At 49.1% G+C, this 27,906-nt stretch overlaps 1 protein-coding gene across 1 annotated transcript; it reads left to right on the top strand.

Annotated features, from left to right (window-relative positions):
- Positions 1 to 456: 456 nt before the first annotated feature.
- On the top strand, positions 457 to 26,401 carry PtA15_7A737 (uncharacterized protein; the record flags this gene model as incomplete). The annotated part of the gene is made up of 10 exons (XM_053171375.1): positions 457 to 492; positions 1,314 to 1,961; positions 23,655 to 24,029; positions 24,092 to 24,179; positions 24,254 to 24,629; positions 24,711 to 25,294; positions 25,360 to 25,580; positions 25,647 to 25,923; positions 25,992 to 26,045; positions 26,109 to 26,401. 10 exons carry the CDS (start codon positions 457 to 459, stop codon positions 26,399 to 26,401), a joined length of 2,952 nt encoding a protein of 983 aa, XP_053022563.1.
- Between the last annotated feature and the right edge of the window lie 1,505 nt (positions 26,402 to 27,906).

The following is a 27,906-nucleotide window of genomic DNA, read 5'->3' as shown; positions in this document are numbered from 1 at the left end:
ACTAACTTCCAACTGCCAAATCTCCGTTACTCCTCATTTGTGATAATAGTGCAAATTAATTTATTGCTTGCCAGCAACTGATCAATGCATGCCACCTATTACCGGTACTTGATCTTTCTGGATTTCTGAGCAGTCCAAACCAAACAACTGACAAGGCTGATGCTTTTGATGCTTTAACGTGCAACAGAAACAGCACGACTTTCCCCAAGAATTACATGGAGTGCCTTTAATGTTGACAAGATAAAGATAAGGCCGTTGGGTAGTATAGCACCCCTGATGGACAACTCCAAAGGACACAAATTTGTTCAAAAATTAATGTCCAAGTTTCCAGAAATCAGGGAACAAGGAAATGAATTGGCAAGGGATTGTAAGTGTCAAAACTGAGTCTGCATGAAGGTATAAAACATTGGAAGGTACTGAAAAATAGACCTTCCAATTTCACCTGAATTCCAATAGATGTGGAACATCCGGATTCTGAAGAAGGGAGAGAAGGTATGTTTCATTATCACCAGGGGGGAATGTGTGGCACTTCCTACAGAGTGCCACACCGTAATTCCATCAGACCCAGGGACTGAAGTCATGGTACAGTTAACCATAACTCTTGTGTAACTTTTTACTGTATCCCAACAGCAACTGTAGCCTAATGTATGAACAACTGATCTGTTGATCAGATGTTGAATTACAGCAGATACGAAAAAGCTTGCGTTTGGGGGGTCTGAAAATCCGACCCCCAGGCTCAGAAAAAGCCACACCCAAACAAAGCCACAGAGAGATACAGGACCTGTATCTCTCTGTGGTTTCCATACCCCCCACCCCCCAATGCCGGCACCATATCCCCCCCCCATTCTGGCCGCACCCACCCCAGCCATCCTCAATCCCCCAGCCCCCCAAATCCCCCCCCCCACTCAGCCCGTTGTGAGTTTCTCAATCCCTCCCTCGTCTCTCCTTCCTGGCTTTGGCTGACCCACCGACCTCTGCACCCTCCCCCCAGGCCCGAAACCATTGGACCAGCCGAGATCAGTCGAACACCCCGCAGCAGAGCATTTGCCCGCTTTGCAGGTATGTAAATTTGGAACTTCGTTATTCTTCATCCTCCGGCTGACATCCCCTGGGGATCTCACATGCTCAGGTATCAACGGCCGATGGACCACCAGTTTGACTCACGAATCCCGCCACTCCCCTTTGCAAACGAGCCCGGCGGCACCCAAGAATCCTACTTGGGGCCGTCTCTGGGCGATGTACCCGACTCAAGATCGTACGTGCTATTCAACCAGTCGCAAACGCAGGCGTTCCCGTCGCAATCGCAAACCCAGCCCCTTCCTTCCCCGAATCACGGGCTACCCAACAGCCAGGCGCCTGCCCCGCGACCACAGCCGCTGCATGCGTATCCACAACCACCCCAAGTACCGCCCAACTTGCAGCCGCAACCCCACTCCTCGCCGCCGCGCTCCCAGGTCGCCTCTCCCGCCCACCCACCACGCCAGCAGCAATCAAAGGAATCCGCCGCGTCCAAATTCAAGGGCCCTCCAAGGGCAATCATCCTTGAATTTGCGGTTTTTGCCCCTTCGGTTGCCCACAAGATTGCCCTAGCTCAGAAGGGGAAACCGACGCCGGCCGTGCCCAAATGGTCGAAGTTAGGCCACGCAGGCGTCATTACCTGGATGGTCCACCTCTCGGACTACTCGTTTGACTTGTTCAAACGAGATTTCATCACAAGGGTGTCGGTCGATCGCGAACATGTCTGCACGCATTTGAGGAAGTTGGAGTTGGAGGGCAATAAGATCCAGTGGCGGTGCACGATCCACAACAATCGTGTTTTCGGAGTCGCCCGCAACACGGCAGTCACATCCGAGGAAGAATGGTCGAACTTTGTGACGGAGGTAGCTCGCAACCCCGGGAATGAGGTCAAAGTGAAAATCACCATGCAGGACCCATCAGTCCTGGAGAAGCAGGCTGCCGCGGTGAGATCACTCTTTCTCATTTGGAGCTTTTGATCGGATGGGCTGCCTTTTGTAACCTTTCCCCAAAGGTGTGAGCTCAAGACGAAAACCTGGCCCTTATTCATGCGCCAGAGGAAACGCGCCTGGCGCTGCAACGTAAGGCGACTCGCTTGGTGATGAACGTAAGTCATTCTTACGGTCTTTACGGTCTACTTACGTTCATCGCTGGTTTTGGATGCTGACTGCCTCCTCAGCCAAAGGCCGATGTAGACTCAGCTGAGGTAATACAGATTGTGGGCGACCTGACAGCGCACATTATCGCGAAGTACGGTGGGAACACCGAGAACCTCCGGATTAAAGACCCGCTCAATTTGTCCAAGGCCTCGATTCCGATCTACACGAATAACTTGTGGCAGTGGGCACGGGCCATCCGTCACGGGGCCCCAGGAGTGGACTACGACAATCCCCCCAGGTCGAAGGACTTCGTAAGCGAAAAAGTTCCCATCCTCACCCTAGACGAGGTCGCCGAAAAGGCGCCGATCCATCGCAAAGGCAAAGGCGGCGGCAAGGCCGCCAAATCCAACTCCGCCACCCCAAAGTTCACTCCAGCCCGGGTCACCGCAAACGGGATCGTCCGCCCCCCCCGGATGATCCATGATACACCAACGCCGGCTTGGGTTGGTTCGGAGCGCGCGAAGGCGGGGGCCTCGCGGGCAACAACCAGTACACCCCAAGCGGCGCCGCCACCGATTCAACCCCCTTCACCTCGGATCCCAGTGCCCGCCGTGTCCTATTGGGGGGATCCTTGCGACGGCGAGATGGCTCCTATATCCCAACCACGCGTCCCCATAAACGCCCGGGTGGGGGTGCCCATCCGATCAGAATCCCCTCAGGGGTTGCCTGACGTCAACGAGCTGGACCGCCTGAGCCCGAGTGCCCCGGGGTCGCCCTCCGAGTCGCAGGCCAACTTGTTGGAATTTTGCCATTTCCTCTTACTTACACCTCTAAAACATTGTTTCATGTCATTCTCAAAAGCATTGCCAGTATCCTTGTTAGTACAGATTTTATCACACCAAGTAGTCATTGAACCGTGTGTAGTAGATAATATCTTGTCATACTTGTTATCACGCATAGTCTCAGAGATAGTATAAATGAAACTTGTCTTGATCAAACTTTTTCATTATTCTATTGTCTTCCAACCACTTGTTGGCCGCTTGTTTTTAGTCTATTTAAAGCCAGCCTACAACAAGAAATTACACTCATCGGTTCTCCTCATTCTTTCTCCGCGCCCCGCTGAGCCGCATCCGGTGAGAGAGTCGTCCTCACTGCCCAAATTCTTGAGTTTTTATCAATACTCATCTTAGCCCTTTTATTTCTCGTGCCTGAAAGTTCTAAATTTTAACACAACTCGTCGGACACCGATCACTACCCTGAGGACCCAGCCGAGCATGACGCAATGGAGCGTGCACTGCGCCCCTTCGCCCGGCCGCCAGCTAAGTCCCCACAGCAGTCAATCTCCGTGGCCAGCACGGAAATCGAGTGCGTCTCTGGTGGAAAAGAACACCTGGCGATCGACCAGTCGCCTGTCCGCAAACTACTGCGCAGCCCGGCCACCGACGGGGTAGCTCACACACTGAGTCGACTTCAATTCAACCAACACCGCTCACCGCCTCGCCGGGACGCTAAATCCCCAACTTGCAAGGCTCCGGGGTCCGGGGCGTCTTCCGCTATCCAGCTAGGCTCGGGCCGCTCCGCAGCCACCCGCCCGGAAGTCTCTGGGATCGAACCGACTGAGGTGGAATCCCTAGACGGGTGGGTATCCAATTCTTCGCCCAAGAATAGCTATGGCCATCAGTACCCCAGACACCTCAACGCTGCTGGCCGCGCGCTCACAATGGAGCAATTCCTCGACCACTGCAATTTTCATCCAAACAACCCAAACCCTCGGGCGTTAATCAACATCTTGCTGGTCAGCCATTGGAGCTTCTTTGCGGAGACCAACCTGGCGGAGTTACGGTCCATGAACTATCCAATACCTCTAGCTCGGCAGCTCTTGACTGGGGCGCAGACTTTAATCCCTACCCACTATGATCGATCTCCATCCCATTAGGCCATAATGAGTGTTTGGAGGGTTGCTCAACATAGGAAGTTTTTTTTTGCGGGCGGCAGCCTTTTTTTTTCTTCCTGATGAGACCCATAGCAGCCCCCTTCCTTTCTTTATCCGATTCCTATCTTGGTTATGTGTTTCTTTTACTCTTATATCCGTGACCACCTTTTTCCATTTTATCTTAGTTATGTTTTCCTCTTACTCTTATATCCGTGACATTCTCTTAATGGAATGCATACATATATCTTAGCTCCAATAAACAGACAGTGCGGGCGGGCGCCAGTCTTGGGCCCGCCGGCTCCGCCGGGATGTGAGTTTGACTTTGCCTAAAATGTCCGAGTCCCTCTGCGGCCCAGTTTACCGCTGGGGCCCGGGGACCGTCTGCAAATAGAAAGACTTTGCCGAAAATGATGGGGCCCGGGGGCCGTCTGCAATTGTCCCTCTGGGGCCCAGCAATTTTTTACAAGTCACGGAATTGCGCGTGGGGCCAGACAAGATGACTCATTAATTTGAAGTACCGGCCGGCAAGGACAAGTCCCCACCACGGACGTAATCTTTCCAAGTCCTGGCCCACAAAGATAGACCAGTGCCCACGCAGCCTAGTCACGTAGGCCCACCATATCTCACAAGTCCCCACCGACCGGCTCAGAGGCCGGCTCAGAGGGATGCGCTCAGAGGGCTCCTTATAAAGAGGCAGAGACTCGAGACTATTTAATTCTCATTTGAAGAAGTAAAGAGGAAAGGAACAATAAAATAGCCAAGAAAGACAACAAGAAAGCAAGTCATTAAAAAACTATCAGGCTCAGGCCCTGTACCCACTGCCCCAAAAAAGTTTTTGCATCAAATTGGGGGTGGCAATCCTTGGGAGCACCCCCTTGATAATGTCGGCGTCCAACTCGGTCCCGGTGAGCATCCAATGTCGTTTGAGGTGCGACTTGAGGTTTGAGAAGACCTTCTCAATCGGATTCATGTCCGGCGAGTAAGGCGCTAAATATATCAGCAACACCTGATTTTCCGCGCAAATCTCGGCGATCCGTCCTCTATGGTGAATTGCTGCATTGTCCATGATGAGCACGCTGCTCCTGCCAGGGAACGGATTCATCACAGGCATCTGAAAAAATTGAGACAAGTACGTAAGTAAGCCGCTGAGGTCCGCCAAAGAAAAAGCAAAAAAAAAGGAATCCCTACCAGAACATCCTCTAAAAAGTACTCGATGTCAACGCGACGCATCGTCCCCTCCTGCGCCATCACACATAGCATGCCATCGAGTGAAACCGCCGGACACACCAAGATACGGGGCGCATCGTGAGCACGAGGGATTCGTTTCGTCCGACGGCCGCGGGTTGACCACGCACGATCGCGTGAGTGGGTACCGAGAGACACTCCGCATTCGTCTGGATGCAGCCAATGCGTCAGCCAAACTAGCCAAATAGATACCACAAAGCAAACCACCCTGGACTTACCTATAAACACAAAGTAGTTGGATGGGTATGGGCCCACCTGGGTCACATATCGGGCTCTTTTCACTGGGCATTGCGCCGGGTGGACGGTCCGGGCGACCTTCTTTGAGAAGTTGAGCCGGCTCCTCAACTCGTCCGAGATCGAGGCGATTGGGTGAATTTCGCCTGTCATGGTCTCCAGGTGAGACTGAATCTCATCTAGGTAGAGTGTCGGCTCTAACTCGAGGGCCGAGAGGATAAATTCCCGCTCCTCGGCCGACCTCTGTCTTCATACAGCGCCGGGTCACGCACCACATCTCAAGTGGTTTGATACAGGCAATTCCATCGCGCCAAAGAGTCGTGAGAGACATTCTTATCGATCGTGTCATTGATTTCATCGAGGGTCAGTCCGTGGAGGCTGAGCTTGACGACAATCACCTTGACGTCTTGGGCGTACTTCACGAACCCCATTCGGGAGGGCGGCTGGCTGGATGATTGGGGAAATCGGAGGATCAGACCTATTGATCTATCATGGGGGAAAAAAAACCTACATAATACTGACCACCTCGCGGGTTATTGGTCCAATGGTTTCGGGCCTGGGGGGAGGGTGCAGAGGTCGGTGGGTCAGCCAAAGCCAGGAAGGAGAGACGAGGGAGGGATTGAGAAACTCACAACGGGCTGAGTGGGGGGGGGGATTTGGGGGGCTGGGGGATTGAGGATGGCTGGGGTGGGTGCGGCCAGAATGGGGGGGGGGATATGGTGCCGGCATCGGGGGGTGGGGGGTATGGAAACCACAGAGAGATACAGGTCCTGTATCTCTCTGTGGCTTTGTTTGGGTGTGGCTTTTTCTGAGCCTGGGGGTCGGATTTTCAGACCCCCCAAACGCAAGCTTTTTCGTATCTGCTGTAGTGATCAGTTGGAGTAGAGATGGCACTTTGCACCCGGGTACCCGCCACAGGTGCGGGTACCTCCTCTTAAAAATGTCATATTCTCAACACCCGCACCTGCGGATGTGGCAAAAAGCAGGTACCCAGGTACCCGCGGGTGCAGGGATTTTTTGCCACCAATAAGCCCTCTCAAATAAACCAGCTCGCCGAGATACACATACACCAGCTCGCCGAGATACACATACACCAGCTCGCCAAGACGCCGAGACTGAGAGGACTTCCTCTCGGTGGGCTGAATCCCTCTCGGCGAGCTGGTGTATGTATACCAGCCCGCTAAGAGGAATCCCTCTTGGCGAGCTGGTGTATGTATACCAGCCCGCCGATGGGAATCCCTCTTGGCGAGCTGGTGTATGTATACCAGCCCGCCGAGGGGAATCCCTCTTGGCGAGCTGGTGTATGTATACCAGTCCGCCGAGAGGAATCCCTCTTGGCGAGCTGGTGTATGTATGACAGCCCGCCGAGAGGAATCCCTCTTGGCGAGCTGGTGTATGTATACCAGCCCGCCGAGAGGAATCCCTCTTGGCAAGCTGGTGTATGTATATGTACCAGCCCGCCGAGAGGGAGCCCTCACGGCGAGCTGGTGTATGTATACACCACCGCTCGAATTCGAGCTTGGGTTGACGTGGGCCCAACGGCGCGGTCGGCGAAAGGTTGGCCCGGGTGGGCGCCAACCTGCCCGCCCAGACTTCGACCGCGGGATCGGATTGTGTCGAAGATTGGTTGGGCCCCCCTTGACCCGACCCATCCAGCACCGCGGGCGGTCGGATGGGTCGGCCGTGTCTAACGCAGCCAACCCATGCCGGCTCTGATCCGCGTGCCCACGGGGGAAGCTGGTTGGGCATGACAAGAGCCCAACCAGCTTTACTCAGCGGGTGGGCCAACGCAATCATGGCTGGCGCTGAGCAGCGCGCCAACGTTGTACTCTGGTTGACCCCGCGTTAGGCCAACCAAGAAATGATTTTTTTTTTAAAAAAAAAAAAATTTTGTGAGCCTCTTTCCATGTTTGGAAAAAGGCTACATAAGTGAGAAATTACAAAAAAAAAAAAAAAAAGAGTCTTGTCCAAATCCGCAGACTTTGTCTGACAAAATTTGGAGAAATGGGGTCCATATCACACAATTAACCGCCCAGTAGTATAGAAATGTGCGATGCCTTTCACTGCGGGCATCTCGATGTCGCTGCGGACCGCAGCGACATCTGACGATTCAGTGCGGATTCGAACCCCGCGCGACAAGTATTGCAGCGACACTTGGCCGGCTGTCCATCAGCCGGCCACCGGGGTATGTACACACAACGCACCTCTTGATGGCCGGCACAACGACCGGTCACCGAGAGGAGTACGCACTCCTCTTGATGGCTGGCCCAAGGACCGGCCATCAGGAGGAGTCCTTGTGCCGGCCATTGAGAGTTGTCCACACTCCTCTCGATGACCAGCATAACAATTGGTCATTGGGAGGAGGAGTCCACACTCCTCTCGATGACCAGCACAAGGTCCGGTCATTGGGAGGAGGAATCCATACTCCTCTCAATGCCAACACAGGCCGGCGTCGAGAGGAGTACATGCACCTCGATGCCCGGTCTGTGCCGTCCATCGAGGGAAGTGTGTATGTACTCCTCCCGCACTGCCAGCATATTTGACTGGGATGAAGACATCCCAGTTTAACTGGGATGCACTCAACCAATTTAAAATGGGTTGATCTCATCCAATGAAATATGAAACCAAGGGGGGTACCTTGGATTTATATTTCATCAGTTGAGATCAACCAAGTTTAAATTGGTTGAGGTCATCCCAGTTTAACTGGGATAACCTCAACCTAGCCAATTATGCTGGCAGTGCCGATGACCGGGCCTTGGGCCAGCCATTGAGAGGAGTGCGTACTCCTCTTGGTGACCGGTCGTTGTGCCGGCCATCGAGAGGTGTCTGTACTCCTCTTGACGCCAGTGTGTGCTGGCATCAAGAGGAGGGTGGACTCCTCCCAATGACCGGTCCATGAGCTGGTCACCGAGAGGAGTGAGAGGAGTGTGTAATCCTCTCGATGGCCGGCACAAGGACCGGTCATCGAGAGGTTGTTATGTATTGGTGGCCGGCTGTCCAAAGGCAAATCGATCAGCCGGCCAGATGTCGCTGCAGCTGACGCTGCATTCTGATATGCAGCGTCATGATGTTGCTGCGGCCCGCAGCGACAGCGAGATGCCCGCAGTGTTTGTCGGCAAGGCTGGTGCTTCTCCTAGGCGAGCGTATATGGCCGGTCCTTGTAATGTAGGTTGGCGGGTTCGACCCCGGGTAGCAAGCCATATTTTTGCTACCCGCTCACCGGACCCCAACCGCGGCGCCCACGGCAGGCCAACGTGAGGAATTTGCCGACTGCGGGCCCCGCACGTGGGAATCACGTGGCAGGTCGCGCCGACCGCGGGTGGCGATCACTCCCGCTCCGGGTGACACCAGAACTTCAGGGCGGGGTCGCGGGGGTCGTCTCCACATCGCGTCCCACGTCAAACCCGGTTGGGGGCGCTCCGTGGTGTACCAACCCGCCGAGAGGGAGCCCTCACGGCGAGTTGGTGTATGTATACCAGCCCGCCGACAGGAATCCCTCTTGGCGAGCTGGTGTATGTATACCAACCCGCCGAGAGGAATCCCTCTGGGAAAGCTTGTGTTTGTATTCCAGCTTGCCGAGAGGAGGCCCTCTCGGCGAGCTTCTGGTGATGTGGGCGGGTATATGGCGGGGACCTGTTGCACAAAATGGTGGACACCCGCACCCGTATTCGCCGACAGGTACCTGTTGAAGTCCAGCAGGTACCTGCTGACGGACACCAGGTACCTGGTGCCATCTCTAGGGATGTGGAACACTTGCCAGGCTCCTCTGAGGCCGATAGGCTTGGAAAAGTCCTGGCCTTCCTCCACGCTGCCTCGCCCCCTCTACAAGAGAATATCTAGCTCGTAGGCAGAAGGGGAGTTGAGGAGTTGGTAAATGGTGTCTAATGTCCACCGTGAGGTTTGCGCAAACGTCAGGGTGGACAAACATCACATAGCAACACGGGGGGCTTCGGGTAAGACTCCCCCAAGACCCCCGAGGCACTTTTTATGGGGTCTCTAGAGGTGCTTCTTCTGGAACCTGTGCTGGACATTGGGCCCAGCCAGGAGTAAATCACAAAATCAACACATCTAATAGAAACACATGGAATCTGAGCATGTTTCTGACAATCAGATCTCCCTTGACCTCTGATAGTGATACACAAATTTGAGTGAATATTTCTGCCTGGGGACATAATCAGATTGCATGTGATGACCTTTCCTCTCAAAATCAAAATTTCTGCAAATGTCAAAGTAGATTTTTCCCAATCACAAAGGGACCAGGCAATAAAGGCACAGCCCTCCTGCCAAAGATGCAAAAGAGGTTGTGTTTTTGTGTTCCCGACCCCAATCAATGCTGCCACCATGTTAAATGCTTGTGTGGCACGAAGCTGGTGCATGGTTATCTTTGCATTTGAGGGGGTGTTGCTTGTAGGGTACGTGATTCTTATCAAGAAAAGCTTATCAATCTCAAATACCTTCCATTGAGAAAGTCACACCAAGTATGGTGAGCCCTACAGCTAATTGGATAATTCCTGTTTTCTCATATGTCCCATGTGAGATCTCCCTTTCAAAAGAAAACCTCATAAGGATGGTAATGTGAATGAATGGAAATTGGTTGGTTGAATTCCCATCTTGAATTCCAGAATGCCAGAAAATCCACAGATCTTCACCATTGAACTACCAATGAACACTTTGACATCATTGGGGGACCCTGATTTTGTGATTTCCAAAGTGTTCTGGAATTGAGCAAAACATGTGAGGTACTCCTCTTTTTCTTTGAATCTCATGATGATGAAATAAGACACTGCTTGGATGCTCACCTAACATCACACATAAACAACTTGGATTTTTCCACTCAAAAAAGAAAGTGATGGTGGTGGTTGTACTGGGGAAATGTGATCCTCAAAAAGTGATTGGTGGCTTACAAAAACCAATTAAGAGCGGCCTGTAGAACAAAACATATAGTTTGTGATGTTAATTTAGATTGAATTTCTGTTGTCTTTCACCTACTGTCTTATAATGGACCCTACAGAAAGTGCCACAGATTCCCCCCTGGTTATTTGTTAGACAAGACATCAGCATGAGTTCAACATTAGATTAACAATTCTTCAGGAATTAGTTACAAATGCACAAGCAGTCGACTTCATGAGAGGTTACTGAAAGACATTACGGTATGGCACTCTGTAGGAAGTGCCACACATTCCCCCCTGGTGTATCATTTTTCATTCAATAAATTTCTACACAAACTCTTGAGCTGAAAAGTACTACATAGCTTTAATAATATGGTTGCTAAAGGACCTGGATTCTATTAGCAAAAGGGAACTAGTTCATGATCCCAGGCTTATTATAAAGTTATATGCCCATTTCTTAAACTGTTGGCAGATATTGACACTCTTGTCTTCCATCATGTACTTCATTGGCTGTCAAAATTGGGAGGAAACATAGTTACTAAGTACAATCTCCCACTTTCAAGATAATCCGCCAACCTGTTTTTCCTTTGGGAGATTTCTGAGAAAGGTTGATTGTACTAAAGACACATATGTTTGTGTCTTTCTATATACCAGACTTTTAGGGCGGCTTCGCCGCTGCTTGTCTCAGACTGTGCATTAAGATCAGGTTTAATTCAGACACTATTTCAAAGTCTCCCTCACAGCCACTGAAAAAATATGATCTAATAAGTGAAGCCATTTTATTTGGGGACATCAGATGATTTTGAAATAAACAATGAATCAGTGTTGAGGAAAAGTATAATATTGTGTGAGTGGAGGAAAAGGTTGAACAATTTTTACATGAGTGAATCAGCTCAATAAAGGGTTTGCAAGAAGGATCTCAAAATAGGTTTAAATCACAAGGATTCCCGTTGTTTTAGTTTGGCGGGTTGCTGAAAATACCTGAATTAACCTGGAAAGTCACCAGATCAGCATTTTTTGATTACTCCAATAAAATTGAAACTTACCCAGATGTAAATTTTCATCCAGACACAGATGAAGTCAATGGAACTTTGCTTCAAGAAACCACCTACAATGCAAGTGAATTTTGTTCAATAGATTTTCCCTTAAATCTTATTCTTTCTGAAAGCTGAAATGCTTTTTGTTATCTAGGGAGGTGAGAAGGCCAAGCTCTATTTGAGCAGGAAAGCTCCAGAAATTCCCAGTCCTCCACCCACTGATCCAGCAAGATCTACTGGCGAAGCCCTATACAATGAAATTGCTCCTCAAAGAAAGTAAAAAAATTGCAAATTGTGTCTAAAAGAACTCTCATTTCCCATCAAGGAGCTTAGAATATGCAAGAATTTATGTTGCATATGTCTTGGGGGAGCACCAGGATCTAGTTGTCCAAGGTGTCAAGTGGCTGATTGCACACTGATTGTCTTGACAAAATGGAATTATATGAATCCCTATTGCTGAGTTGTTCATCCCCTTCCAGTTGAAGGAGCTCTACAGCCTCTTCAACTGGAAGGATGCCCTTCCAGTCAAATTAGGGGCTCTGCAGCCCCTTCGACTGGAAGGATTCTCTTCCGGTCAAAGGGGCTCTGTGTCACAACCTGTTCTTTGTTACTGGGCGGCAGGAGCTTATTCATCTGGCCTATTGGTGGTTGCCAATCCTTGTGTCATGCGCCTTTAGACTACCAATCTCGGCGGTGGATTAATTAAGAAGATCTAAGTCATTATGACATGTCTCTTTTTACAATCTTTGTTGGCTCTGTTTGGATTCTCATTGTTGTCTTTCCGTTGAATTTGTGTTTTCCTCTTTTCCATTTTCTTTCCTTTCCCCATCAATATATTCTTTATCTCATCCATTACTACCATCATTGTGTATCTGAGAAACCTCAAAAACTCGGTAAAGTCATCATTATCATTGTGAATTCAATTTATATTGCAATCACATAGAGCTATAATCTTAGTTATTACTCAAGCATTGGCGAACTATCCTCTTGGATAGTTTCATAGTCTCATATAGCGAACTGGGTAATAGCCAAGTCGTCACACTCTGCAGCCTCTTTGACTGGAAGGATTCCCTTCTGGTCAAAGGCAATCTAAAGCCTCTTCAACTGGAAGGATTCCCTTCCGGTTGAAGGGGGCTCTACAGCCTCTTTGACTGGAAGGATTCCCTTCTGGTTGAAGGGGGCTCTACAGCCTCTTCGACTGGAAGGATTCCCTTCCGGTTGAAGGGGGCTATACAGCCTCTTTGACTGGTAAAAGATTAAGAGCAACTGAAAGATTGATTTCTATTAGATTTTCTATTACAAATGTCTAATGAGAAGAACAATAACAGAGTGGAATCTGGGATGTGGAAATGCACCTGAAAGCAGGGCAAGATGTGCCTGCTTATGGTAGCTGAGAAGAGCCAAGGCTGGGGATGGTCTTGGGCAGTGAGCATGAGGACTGTGGCGAGCTTTACACCTAACAGCGGCACGTTTCTTGTTAGCTTCAACTGCTGCTGTGTTCTCTTGGCTTGTTCTATCTTTGACTTATGAGAGCAACACCGTTCTATCGGAGTAGCTTCGTTTTGTCTTGCCGGAACAAGTTCGTTGTGTCTTGGGCTGCTTGACGAACGTGGTTCGTTTGCGTCAGCTAAGCTCATCTGTTTCTTTTTCCCTTAAAGGGCTGGTATAAGGCTTACAGATACTTGATCCTTCCGAAGCAGCTTCTGAGATTCTGGCTAGCAGATCTTGCTGGGTCTGAGGTCCAAGTCGTTTGGCAAGTGTTCTGTGGAAGAACGGGAGTGAAGTCAGCCTTGTAATAAAGTCTGCTTACATCCAATCTTGGGTACGTACAAGGTTCTGGGGCTTGCGCTGTTCTGTTGCTTGGAGTTGACCAGTAAGGTTCTTGCTTGTGCTTCTGCTGTGGTATGCTTTATGGTTACCCATCTAGCCCATTTCAAAATTTCCTTTTTTCTCATATGTACACTCACAAATCACTCAATATGGCGACACCACTGGATTCTACGGCCAAAACTACACAGGAAACCATGGACAACACACCTTACACCCCTCTGGATCACAAGTTACAACCCCTTCAAGACACCATCATTCAGTGACATACACACAAAACACCATACTCAGGTCATGTAATCCGTTACATGAACCACACTTACCCAGGACATGTAATCTGTTACATGGACCACCCTGACAGCTTGTCTACCCTTTACATACACTTTAACTCATCAGCTGCACTCCTTACATTGTGCTATGCACATGTCATGCAGTGTCATGCAGTGTTATGCACACTTGATGCAGGCTTATGCAGTCTTATGCAGGTGCATGCAGACTACTGTAATAGAGGCTGCAGTCTGACAGTTGACAGATGACATCATGCAGGTGTCAAGATATCAAAAAACCCTCATGCAGCTTGCAGATGACATCATTTGACACAGGCCAGCTAAAACAGCTCACCTCCTATTCCCACTAGCTAAATTCCCTCATATGACATCATGACCTCATGTGACCTGTCAACCACCAGCCAAAATACCTCATTGTAGTCTTCAGGGCAGGTAAAACCCCTCATTCTCTTGTTCCCCTGGAGCTAAAATCCCTCACTCTTTTCTATTTAAGGAGGCTCTCCTCCCCCCAGTTGTAAATTCTCTCAGCAAACTCCAAGAGTTTCACTCAGGTTTCACACTTACTCAAACTGAACTCATTAGACACATATGTACTTATGCTTATACATGATATTGTTGCCCGATATATCTTGTACTCCCGTTTGAAGGACTCCTCTCTCCTTTTTCCTCAAGCTGGAATTCACCATGGTTTTCCCCTTTCTTGTCATTCCTTCAAAATACACACTCTTTTCATAGAACTTCAGGCCTTTGGCCCTCCGCTCCACTGATCACTCAGTGAAGGACTTCCAGTCCTTACACAAACTACTTGCACTCAGCTTACCCCATAACAGTACAATACTTGCTGCTTATCCTCTAGATTGCGCGCATCTCTGATGGGGATATCAATGTACCTTTTGACATGTTACACTGAGTTGAGAAGTTTCAAATTCATTATTCTTTTATTCATTATTATTCTCAAACCACAAGTTGATGCCATGTATATAGTCTATTTAACCATAGCCTAGTCCAAAGCAATCAACCCATTGGTTCTCTCCTTCTTTTTCCGCCCCTGAGCCGTTCCAGTGAGAAAATCCTCCTCTCACTGTCCAGAATATCCTTGCCGCTCTTCCGCCCCTTTTTGGGCCCCTTGGTCAAAAACTTAACAGTGACATTTCTTTGTGCCTGCAAGGGTTGAAGGGCTTTCACATTTGAAAAAGGGTCAAACAATAGGTGGATGGTTGTGGTAGTGCCTAGGGTTGAAAATTGGGCCGATGTGGTGGTCAAACTGGTACAGGGCCTCAAGATCAAGATTTCAAGATTTTAGATCACTCATCAGAAAATCCTCAAGAGAAGAATTATCCAGCCTCTCAAGACCCTTCAGCCTCAAGATCCTCAAGATTCATCCTCAAGATGATCCCCTCCCTCACTTTCTCACTTCCTCAAGATTCTAAATCCCTCCCAGATTCTTTCTTTTCCTTTCTTGGTCCTAACACATGAGTCATGTGGGTTTTATTTTGTTTCTTTTGTCTTGTTTTGTTTTGTTTTCTTTTTTTTAGATTCTTTATTATTTGATTGTGTGTTTCTTTTCTTCCTTATTCTCATTGGTGTTGCTTTATCTTTGATTGTTGTGGTGTTTTCTTCTCTTTCTTCTTTTTTCTCTTTTCCTGTTTGATGTTTGTAGTTAGGGATGTGATGACATGTCCTGTGACATGTCACTCCCCAGAGTCCAAGTTCGAGTTCAAACTTGGAGGATGGGACGGCATGGGACTTGCTCTGATCCAAGAGAAATTCCATCACCCTTTTCTGATCCGCTGGCAGTATCCCCAGCACTATTCTTGATCCTTTATCTCTGATCCTGATCCCTTATCATCATCTGATCCTTAACAAACCAACCACCGCCGACGGTATTCCATCCCCGTCGTCTCTCAAAAATCCCCCCCCCAACGCTATCACTTTCTGATCCTCATTGCTCTTCATCCGGACCACCACGAGGGCAGCCTCAACAGCACCTTTCCCCTCGACGCTCTGCCTACCGCCTGGCACGGTAGGAGTTCCACATTTGGTCCCCCGAGCCGGGATCGAACCAGCGACCTCAAGATTTACAGTCTCGCCCTTACGGATTTCGAGACGATTGGCGGTTGAGGCGCTCTCCCTTTCAAATCCTTTCTACTTGATCTCGAGTTCTTCCCCGGATTCCTGCTTCTTTTTTTTTCCCCCTGAGTTTCTCTATCTAGGACGACTCCTCTCGGCGTCGTAGGCGTGGATCTGCTTCGCTTGGAGTCTTTGTTTCGCGGAGGTTTGGAGAGATACAAGTAAGTTCTCTCCATAGTTGCACCTCCAGGGTATCTCTACACGTCGTCAAAGCATCACTTTAGCCACATGCGTGAGCCCCTTGGATCCGTTGCTTTTTTTTTGGATATCTAGTGCTCGACCAATCAAAATTATCATGTCGGATGTTCGGCGGCCAGCTCGGATGGTTAAAATAGAGAATGAAGATCGAGACCTTGTATTTGACGGAACGGACGTGGAGATTTTTCTCAAGGCATATGAAACGGCGGCCAAAGAAGACGGTGCATCGGACTTCGACATGGCCTATCAATTCCGCTTCTTTATTGGATCACACGATGTTTGTGACATTGCTCAGACGCTGAACGGCTTTGAATCAAACGACTGGACAAGGCTAAAAGCATCAATCTTAACGTACTGGGGCCGAGTCAAAGTTCCCCAGTTCACTCTTCAAGATCTTGCCGATTTACTTCAGTCATGGATGGCGAAGGAGGGCACCTTTTCTGCTCAGGATTATGAAGAATTTCGTCAATCTTGGGACCCAATCGTTTCTTGTGTACTCAGCAACGAACCCATCCAAACAGTCGACGGGATCTCCGAGATGATTAAGTCCTTCGAACAGCGGTTGGAGAGGAAATTCAGTCTTCAGCCGTCCCTAGTCATTCCGCCAACTACGAAGCCGCCCTTGATTTGTTACTATTGTCATCAAGAAGAGCACAGTATGGCTCGTTGTCGGGAACTCCAGAAGGAAAAAAATGATCACCTAGTTGAACAGCGTGGACGCGAATTCCGGCTTCCGAATGGCACGATCATTCCTTTCGACTCAAATCGACCTATTCGTCAGGCTGTCACTTCTTTCCAGCCCTCACTACCCTCCGTACAGTTTCAGTCTACAACTTTGCTCACCAGTCCGTACGAAGAAGACCGGGACGGCGAGCAGGAAATTTTAGATTGTTCAATCAATGATCAAAGTCAAGCAGATGAAGATCCCGAGGCTTTTTGAGCATCTTCTCATCTCTTTTAATCAGGTCGCATCCCCGCCTCTTGCCGAAAAATTTCAATCTGATCCCTCCCTGCAAGGGCGACATGAAAATCGCCAGTCTTCCGATCATCTCCCTCTGACTTGTCCACCGGGTCTTAGTCCTGCTATGGAGCCCGCGCGTACTGCAATCCCTGATTCGGAAGAAGAAGATATTACCGCTGATCCCGAGCTTTTCAAGCAACCAACTGAAGAGGCAAGTCATCATGAAGCCCCTCAGTCGGAATCCAAATTGTCACCGGAGCCTTCTGATCAATCGCCTGTCAAGCCTGAGCCTTCTCTACTGAATTCCATCCCGTTGCCTGCGAATCTGGACAGCAAACTTGAAATCCTCTCTGATTCCCATTTTGTGTATCCTCTGGACTCCAACTCGTCGATGATAGCCCCGTCAGCCAGTGAAGGAATTAAAATTGCTGATGGTGGGGAGATACTCATCTCCCCAGATCCTTCTGAGCCCCTAATGGAAGTTCTGTATCATCATACTATCTTTTATGATCATCTGTCCAATCATCAGAAGCTGTGGAGCGTTACTCGAGACAAGAGCAAGATTTCAATCCCCCTCGATCCTTTACCTCATTACAATCTTTTCAATCCTCACGTTGGCTTCGACGCGGACTTCAATTCCCGCGCCTTCTTTGGCCTTGAGATCTCAGGCGGCAAGGCAGATCCTAATTTCGCGCAGAAGCGAACAGGAGTAGTCTTCAATCAACTCCCGATATCTGAAGATCGCCTCCGAAATGAGGGTAAACTACCGGTACTTCAGTTGGAGCATGGTCGAGGGGGTTTCATTTTGGTGGAGGCAGAGGGACTAGAAGTAAGTTCTCTCCTTAGTATGCGCCTCCGGGTAGATATCCACCTCGTTGTCAAAACCCTACGTCCTGCCACTATCGTGAGCCATACGCGGTCGCCCTGCTACTCTTTCAGTTCAGTTTTATTACGGCCGATTATCTTCGATCGTCATAGAAGGATTGTGCGGGCTTTCCGTCGTCAGGTTGACAGCCGGCTGGAAGCGTCAAAGGACCCATCCGGTTTTGATCTCAAATTTTCTGATCTTACCGAGCTTCAAAGCGAGATTTTCAACTCTCAAATACCTCTGGTTTTTGCGCTTCAAGGTGCTCAAGACCATTTGAATCACCCATTATCATCCTCTCAAAACGGAAATCTCAATTCTCATATCGGTTCTGATGCGCGCGCCAATCCCAGCGTTTCCTTTTGCCTTGTGATCTCGGGTGGAATGGCGGATCTGAGTTTCGCGTGGAGTCAAACTGGAGTAGGCTCCAATCAAATCCTGACATCCGAAGATCGTCTCCGCAATGAGGGTAAACTACTACCTCTTCGATTGGAGCGAGGGCAGGGAGTCTGCGGGAAAATCTCTGGACGTATTGGACCAATCATCAAATTCGGGATAGGTTCTGCGGGCATTAAGCCTTTGGCGGCACCATGCTCTGCCATTGGTTTTCATCTGATCACTTTGGAACTTTTTGTTATTGCGGAGGCGAGCCAGACTGAAAGTAAGTCCTCCCTCCATAGTATGCACCCCAGGGTAGATGCCACCCAAGTCGTCAAAACCCTACAATCTTCCACTCTCGTGAGCCACACCCTGTCGCCTCTTGCTGTTTCCAGGTTGGCCGCGATAATACCGACCGTCATCCATCGTTGGAGCGGGACCAGATCTTGTTTGATTCACCTCAAAAGGCACGCCAAGTGGGTTCGGGAGCTGCGCCTGACGAGGGAACGCTCAGCTGTTCAATGTCATCAAGTTGCTAGCTTGGATCTTGGCCGACCTATCGGTCTCATCAACGTTTCTTTCCGGTCACCACAAACTTCCTTTGAATCCAAGGAGGATTTTGGTTTTCACTCTTGGGATGCTCCCGCTGTCATATCACGATCTCTTAATGAAGGCCATCATCAATCTGAATTCTATCCAAGTCAACAGGAAGATATCGCATCCTACGGGTCTCCTGAAGAAAGGTGTTGGTCTTGCGACGTCGACTCAAGCATATTCAGCACCCTAGATTTCGGTTCTGATCCTCGACTCCTAGCTAGGTCTTTGGGCGTAGCTCTCTCTCCGGATCTTAGTCGATCTTGGTTCAAGCATTCGGATTATCAAATCATTCAGGTCAACATGAAACTCAATCCCAATCAACTTCTCACACCCAAGGCGACCCTCCGAGACAAGGTTAAACTACCTTCCCCAACGCCGATCCGCCTCCGAGATGAGGTTAAACTATCTTCACCGTCTCCGATCCGCCTCCGAGATGAGGTTAAACTAGCTTCCCGATCCTCCTCTGATTCCACCAATCAACAACCTTTCTTTCGAACTCAGATCCGTCTCCGCAATGAGAATAAACTAGCCGATCCTGATCCTGCAGAATGTCTCTGCTCTCCTCAAGTCCACCTCCGCAATGAGGGTAAACTAGTTCCGTGTTGTTTGGGTTTTCTGCGGAGGCATAGGAGTATAAAAGTAAGTCCTCCCAAAGTATGCACCTCTCGGGTAGTTTCTACCGCTTTGTCAAAAACTCTACAATTTGCCACATTCGTGAGCGGCCCCCGGGTTCTTCCCCTTTTGTCTTCTCTTGATCTAGGAATGCGTGGCGCAGTCTAGGGACAGACTGCAAATGGTGGGTGGATGTGGTGGTCAAACTGGTACAGGGCCTCAAGATCAAGATTTCAAGATTTTAGATCACTCATCAGAAAATCCTCAAGAGAAGAATTATCCAGCCTCTCAAGACCCTTCAGCCTCAAGATCCTCAAGATTCATCCTCAAGATGATCCCCTCCCTCACTTTCTCACTTCCTCAAGATTCTAAATCCCTCCCAGATTCTTTCTTTTCCTTTCTTGGTCCTAACACATGAGTCATGTGGGTTTTATTTTGTTTCTTTTGTCTTGTTTTGTTTTGTTTTCTTTTTTTTAGATTCTTTATTATTTGATTGTGTGTTTCTTTTCTTCCTTATTCTCATTGGTGTTGCTTTATCTTTGATTGTTGTGGTGTTTTCTTCTCTTTCTTCTTTTTTCTCTTTTCCTGTTTGATGTTTGTAGTTAGGGATGTGATGACATGTCCTGTGACATGTCACTCCCCAGAGTCCAAGTTCGAGTTCAAACTTGGAGGATGGGACGGCATGGGACTTGCTCTGATCCAAGAGAAATTCCATCACCCTTTTCTGATCCGCTGGCAGTATCCCCAGCACTATTCTTGATCCTTTATCTCTGATCCTGATCCCTTATCATCATCTGATCCTTAACAAACCAACCACCGCCGACGGTATTCCATCCCCGTCGTCTCTCAAAAATCCCCCCCCCAACGCTATCACTTTCTGATCCTCATTGCTCTTCATCCGGACCACCACGAGGGCAGCCTCAACAGCACCTTTCCCCTCGACGCTCTGCCTACCGCCTGGCACGGTAGGAGTTCCACACCGGGTGTCCAACAGGCCACCCAAACCCGGCCGGGTTTGGGCCAGGCGCGGACAGTGCTTTTGTGGAAATATGGAGCTTCAGCCCGGCTTATTCAGGTTGCTAAACGGTGCGGGTCGGTACGGGCTGCCCGTCGGGTGCCCGTGGGCTTTGCCTTGCTCATCTGGTCCGGACAAGCTAATGAAGGTGAGTTTTTCCTTTATTTCAATGCTATTCAATTGGTCTTAGTAATTTTGCTAATGGGTTCTTGTTTTTTACAGCAACTTTAGAGCTCAGCGGTTATACTTGGTACCCAACAACAAACCACTCCTACCGTGCAATGAAGAGGATTGAGAAGCAATTCTCTGAAGCCTCCAAGCTCAGCAACAGCCACATCACCAAAATAATTGAGCAAATTCCTCAAATACTGGGAGCCAATGCAAGAAATAGCAGCTATTAGACTTGTGCTTGACCCTCACTACAAAATCCGCTACCTTCAGTTCAGCCTAATCAATATGCACACTTCTGAAGAGATCAAGGACTTTCTGAGCAAGGTCAGGGAGGCTATCCTTGATTTATCTGGAATGTACTCTCCTGTCTCTGCCACTTCCGAATCACAATTCCAGAAACCATTGATCCCAAAAACAAAATCCAATGAGGATACCACTTGGTTCCTCCAATACATGAATGGCACCACAGACAGCAGCCAATCCAAGGCACCGGGTGCCAAATTAGACCTCTACCTTGAGGAGAGGAATGTTGGTATAACCAGTGATGAACAGTTTGATCTCCTCAGCTGGTGGAAGATCAATGCCTCCCGCTTTCCAACCCTTTCAAAGCTTGCCAAGGTAATCTTGATGGCCCCGGCAACCTCTGTGGCATCAGAATTGGCCTTTTCCACTGGGGGGTGTGTCTTGGACGACTGCTGAAGCCGCCTGAGCAACAAACCCACCGAAGCACTCTCAGAGCATCCGCATCGGTTGCGGATTAAGGGAAGATTAGCGTAACTAATCCTCCTAGGCAACCGCATTGGGTCCGATTTAATCGGACTAAACTCCTCCCGGGAGTACGATTTGGAGCAAGCGGGAGTAAAGTTACTCCTCGCTAATCCTGGGAGTAAGCGCTGCATGCATATTCACATGCATGCAGACACTGCTCCCCACCCAAAAGTATGCACCAAACACAGCTTACATAAGCTGTAGGTGCATACCACGTACTTACACAGCTTTTTATCCCGCACCGATGCGGTTGCCGGCCGGGACTAGCGCTAATCCGGGAGTAAGCAGATCTGTTACTCCTTGAGTTACACCCGCACCGATGCGGATGCTCTCATGCGCTCAAGACTGGATTAAGAAGTAGCCTCTTTTCTTCTTTCTTGACTGCTTTATTTTACATTCTTTTCTATAGCTTTTTGCTCGTAGCTGCCCTAGTTGCATAGTACATGCCTTTGAATTGTAAAAATACATGTCTCCTCCAAAACTACATTTTTTGAGAGTCCTTCTACCTGGCCCGTGGGCCCCCAGGGGGCTGCCCGCGGGCAGCCTGCCATGGCCCGCTGGCCATTCGGCCCAACGGGGCGCCGCTGGACAGCCCGTGTCCATCTCATTGCGGACACGGGTTTGGGCCGGACAGCAAAATCCGAGGTTTTGGCCCGGCCCGGCCTGTCCGATTAAGTTGCGGGCTGAGGCGGGCTAGCCCGTGGGCGGCCCGAAACCACCCGATTGTCAACCCTACTAGTGCCAGTACAATCATCCACCTGTTGTTTGACCCTTTCTTTGCTTTTCTCGCTTCTGTTTCTTTTTAAGAGAGCTGCGTTGGCGGCTACAATCACTCAGAAGTACGAGAACGGAGACGGCGTTTTCGGTGTCGGGACGGATGTCGAGATGATCACAGCCGTGCCACAATCCGACGTTTTCCTAGATCGAAACTTCACCGTGCAAGGGCTGGCTTACTGCCGCCAATCGCCTGATTTCAGTGCGTCACTCGCCGGCAAATGGACCGCCAAGGAGGCAGCCTTCAAGGCCATGAAGACCCTCAGCAAAGACGCTGGTGCGGCCATGAAGGAGATCGAAATCCTCTCCGGACCCAGTGGCCCCGAATCAAACTGACCGGCGAGGCCAGTAAGCTCACAAGCCCGCAATTTACCCATTTCTGTGGTTAAAACTTTGGTTTCAAGTTGGGTAGTAGTTTTCTGAGAAGAAACTAAATTTGGAGTATTTCTTATACTCAATTGATTTTTAAATTTTTTAAAGTGTGGATCATTAATGATAACAACAATAGATATGATCCCAGTAATTTACAAGCCTGTGTTTATTATTAATATGAGTGATCAACCACACAAGCCCACAATTTACCCATTTCTGTGGTTAAAACTTTGGTTTCAAGTTGGGTAGTAGTCTAATTAGTATTTATAGATCACAATAAGATACCTCAATGCAAACAACCCAACAGGTAGTCAATGATGAGTGTTCATGCTTCATGAGTGATTAATGTTAACAAGTCTTTGGTGTCAGTCACAGATTTTATCTGTGAAGTGCACCCAAAAAAATGTTACATTAGGTGGAACTCACCAGTTTTTGTCCCACCCCACAAAAAACATCTATTTGATGATAACTCAGCTGGTTTTATATTTTTTGTTGTTAGTCACATATATTAATATTGCTTCTGGGGAGCCCCAAGAATTAATTCACGGAGTAAACCACGGCTTTTGGATCCATTTGCGGGACATGACACTCCTATGCCTTGTCACTGCAAAAAAAACTGTGTCAACTGTGAGCAGTTGACATGTGGTAACTCTGAGGAAGCTTGTGGTGTTACACCAGCCTTACCCAAGGTTTGACTCAACCAAAGCTTCAATGCACAGTCACTGTGCACCTTGCACAGTGACTGTGCCAACAAAGGCACTTGTGCATTCAGGTGGAGTTACAATGTTAGCTTGGCTTGAGTATCCTGCATGTCAACTGCAAGCAGTTGACCAAGTTTTTTTTGCAGTGTGTTGTATGTCTGTTTGCAAGACCACACTTGATTTCTATATCCGTTTGCGTGCAACACAATCAAAGAAACACCCATTTTTGTTGTCCAGCACACTCATGTGCTGTTGCGGCAAACAGGCAAATAACACCCCCCACACTCATCTGCTTTTGTGGCACACAGACAAATAACACAATTATTTGAGGGCTGAGAAAAGCCTAAGCTAAACTTCATGGAGGCTTCAATTTCAGCTAACCTTGCTACATTTAGCATTGGGTACTCATCTACTGACATCTACCTGTGTGCATCACTCGAGTCCACTCCCTCCACTCCGCTTGCTGTCGCTAACATTAGCAATAAGTTAGTGATGCAATTCCAAACTCGCACCAATGCTGAAACGTAACCCAGAAAACTTCAACAGGCTGACATGTCCGCAGCTCAAGGCATTGAAGCTGATGGAACATTTGTCAACCACATTCTGACCAAATTGGAACATTCCAAACCACTCCAAACCACATTCCAGCCAATCTCATCAGCCCCAATCGCTCAAGTCCTCCCACGCTGCATTCAGCTTTCCCAAGGCTTTCGCCCCGCTGCCTTTGGTTCAAAGCCGCCTCCCCCTCCCAAGTTCCACACCCACAACCAGCCCTATCGTCTCCCTCTCCCAATTTCCACACCCGCAACCAGCCCTATATTGCGCAGTTTTGTAACCGTCCCTCCGCAGATACATCAGACCTCCAAGCCTGCCATCGCTCCAAAGGCACTACTCCTTGAACTTATCAATCAGTCCGATCCTGTCCAGTAAGCAAGCCAATTGAATGTTATGTTTCTCCTCATTGCATTGATGACGCTAACCAGATTAACCTAGTTTTTTTCACATCTGTCCCAATGTCTCAACCAACACAAAACCAAAACTTTCCAGGCCAAGCAGGTGTCCAACGTTCTTGTAAGTAGCTAGACTCAAGCAGTTACTTGATATATGTTTTTGATTTGATTCCGAATTGTATCAACCCCAAACAGATTCTCAAACCCAGTACGGTCCGCCCAGTACCAATAGTTCCAGTTCCGAGATTCACCCCCAAGGATTGTTTCCTCCGTTATTGGGTTGTCCTAACTCGTTATCTGCACCGGTCCCACTTGGGCAGCGTGGGCCTGGACCTCTTCAAGCCTCTCTTTGCTCCTATAGTAGTCGTACTCCTTTGCGAGATGTGCAGTTGTTACAAAATCCCACTGGCGTCCTCCCTGCATGTGGCACTCCTATCTACTCTGCCCATTCCAATCCCTTGGCGCAGATTGGCCCGCGTGGTAGTCACCCCAACCCCTTCATCCCATCTCCTCTAGATTGTTTGGCTCCGGCTCATCCCACCCATGGTCCCCAAAGCTCTCCTCCCTTTCAGTACAATTTTTCCTCTCCTCTTGGTGGCGCACCCAACATTGGTTCATCCTTGGGACAACAACACACTCCTCAATAATTTAGCCCCACCGCACCAAGGTCCTCTGAAAACCTTCCCCCTCCTTTTCAGTTCAGCTCTGCTCCCCTCCAATCAAAACCTGCCCCAAAAAAACAAGCCCCCCGTAAGAAAAACACTGTTTGCTTCAATACTCCCAACGGTGCCCGTGTGGAGCCAACGCCTTCAGCTCCGCTTGCACAAACTCAATCCCAGCCAGTTCCTCTGGCTACCTCAAGCTCGACCCCATCCCAGCAGATTGAACTCAGTGGTGAGCCGAACGCAGATGTTTTGAACGAGGGACCTGCTCCTTCTGTCAGGCAGAGGGCTCCTCCCGAAGTGATGGAGAGGATTCAGAATGACCCGCTTGACCAACTCCGCGATTGTGCGGTCAGATACACCGATTACGTCCGCCTCCTACCGGACGACAAAGTTGCCCTTGAAGAGGCTTACCGTCAGTATCAGAGGGCTGTCCATCTCATTGTAATTGAGAGGAGGTTGCACCCACAGCCAGCTCTGCAGTACCTCGGAAATGAGGTCCGCATCCGTGGACCAACCAATTTCAAAAACTTCTGCAAATACAATGAGGTCGCTAGCCCCATCTACCACGACAGTGAGTTTTGATTTTCCATCCTCGTATGTCATTGGTGTTTTTTACTGACAACCTGTTCATCACAGAATCACAGCAGATCTCCGACCAAATGGTTCAATGTGGGGAACTGTGGCGCAAGTTGGATCAGGAAGAACAGGACCTCTGGCGTGATCAGGACTTTCTCAACAGCATATCTCCACCCAATGATGTTTCGCCCGGTCCGGAGGATTCACCCGATTCAGTCACTCAATGGAAGAAGCAAGAACGATTCAAACTCACCATGTGGGTCCGCAAAGTGAAGCGTGATGTAAGTTGAACAAATTACTGGCTCCTCTTCTCATCTTGGATCTGACGTTTTTTTGGTTCATTGCAGCTTAAGAATATGAGCACTTCACATCAGGTCAAAGGTTTTTTTGCTCTGGCATCGCGCGACCCTAATAGCCCCAAACTTATCACCGGGGGGAGCATATTGGCTGAGGAATTCCTTGACGTGCTGGAGTCAGGCTCCAATACCTGCAAGTTGTTTTTCAACTTTATTAATGGCCAAAAAGCTGTCAAGGAAATCTTGGGTCAGTACCCTTGGCCAAGTGTCAAGCGCAAGAGACGCTCTGGAAAAGAACCCGAGGATGGTGATTGCCCCTACAACCTTGGTGTGTTGTGTTTGAATCCTGAAAACAACTCCAACATCATGCTTATTTCGACTTTCTTCATCTAACAGGTAGCAAGGTCGCCAACGCTGCCATAGTTTGTGCGGAGCTCAAGCAAGAGTTGGGTATGTTTTGACCTGACCAATCTTGATCAATGCATTTGATTGATGTCTTCTTTGCCTACTCAGCCGAGGCTACCCATGGCGCCTGGACCGGTGGATGGCCAGGTACAAAAACCACGCAAAAGTTGCGTGATCTGGGTGTCACTCTGCAAGTTTGGCCAAACAACAAGAATATTGTACTGGCCGACTTTTGTGCTCGGCCTTTGCATATGCGGATCGGCCAAACTCACCGTATTCTGACAGCCTTTGCAAACGGGTGGGTACGACTCATTGGTCCTCCAAACCTTGATGCCTCGGATGATCAGATTCAGGCTCTCGGGCATGAGCCTGACTCAGACGACCCGGACGGATCCCCATGAATAACTGTTCCGCTCAATGGCACCCAAATCACTAGTAAGCCTCCTTCCAGAAGCGGAGGTCAGAAATTCGTCCCAACACATCTTAGGTCCAAGCGAGTCACAAAGCCCCGTAAGAAAACCGCTCCTTGCAAGGCCAAGAAAAATATTATTGACTCGGAGGACAATACAATGTCCTCCAAACTAGGTGATGGACTCACTTCGCCCCGTTTGGATTTATCTTGATTTGACTGTCTGCCAGCTCCTCTTATCTCTCCCCTTGCGGCTTCGCTAGGGTATTCTCTTTTGGCTCTCAACGGTTTTCTGCACTGTTTTGTTGTACATATCTTGATTGTTGCGATAAAATCTGCTTGCTCACAACCATTATAATGCGCGCAACTCATGTGCCCCCAGCGAAGAACACACAATGTTTTTGGTTGACTCGCCCACCAAGACACAAATTCCAATACATATGATTTGTTAATCAACAAAAAAAAATCAAGTCCTGTGAGAGGAGTCGATGTAAGACTGGCGGATGTTCCTGAACAAAGCATAGCAAAGGGTGGCTCTAGACTTCTGACGGTGTTCACATGACTTGAGTGTGGTGTGATGAGCCTGAGCGTGAGCAGGGAGAGAAGGTCCGTGACCGGGGAGGGAAGGTCATGCTGCCCGGGGGACTTTGGATTGGATGAGGCCGGTGTGAGGGGTGTGAGGTGGAGGCCGGTGTGTGTGAGGGGTGTGAGGCGGAGGCCGGTGTGTGTGAGGGGTGTGAGGCGGAGGCCGGTGTCGGTGTGTGTGAGGGGTGTGAGGCGGAGGCCGGTGTGAGGCGGACGGGGGGATGTAATATGATGACGGGTGGCTAACTTAACACAAGTCCCTTCCTTCCAAGGAGGCACGAAGCGCCTCCGAAGGAGGGACTTGAATATAATGTCCCAAATCTTGCGTGAGCGCAACCAGCCATTTGGCTGGGGAGGGCATTACAACCCCCAAATCACCCACAAGCGCTCTGATTCTGGTCACGCCTCCCAGACCATTGAAAAGCTTGTGATTTTTTGGTATGTGTACAGCCCTCAAAGCTCCACATTTCCATAGCATTAGGAAACTGTGGGGATGGATAAGTATTGGGCATTGGAGTGATCCGCCCAATGCAGGCCCAGATAAACTCTCGGATCAATCCGCTCCTTATGGCATAAATAGCAAAATGCATACATCATAAGCCATAAGCGCCACCAATTGCAAATATGTACATATTTCATTAAAAATACAATTTAATACTTCAAGAGCCGTGGGACTCTCCCTGATCCGACAAGAGTAGAATCCGGCGGGTCATCAAAATCTAATTTCCCCAATGTGTAAGTGCCCTTGCAAAAATAGCTGCTGAGCAGGCCATTTATGGCCGAATTTCCCCCAAAAAAATCCAGCAGATGCCCAAGATGGGCAGCTACAACTGTGCCAAAAGGCATTGAAGAGAGTTCATTTATTTATTTTTAACCATGTGCTGAGTTTACTTTTTATCATTTCCCTGCCAA

The sequence above is a fragment of the Puccinia triticina genome, chromosome 7A, assembly GCF_026914185.1.
Source record: "Puccinia triticina chromosome 7A, complete sequence".
Lineage (NCBI taxonomy): Eukaryota > Fungi > Basidiomycota > Pucciniomycetes > Pucciniales > Pucciniaceae > Puccinia > Puccinia triticina.
The sequence above is the reverse complement of the archived record's forward strand: the minus strand, read 5'-3'. Positions and strand labels throughout refer to the sequence as shown.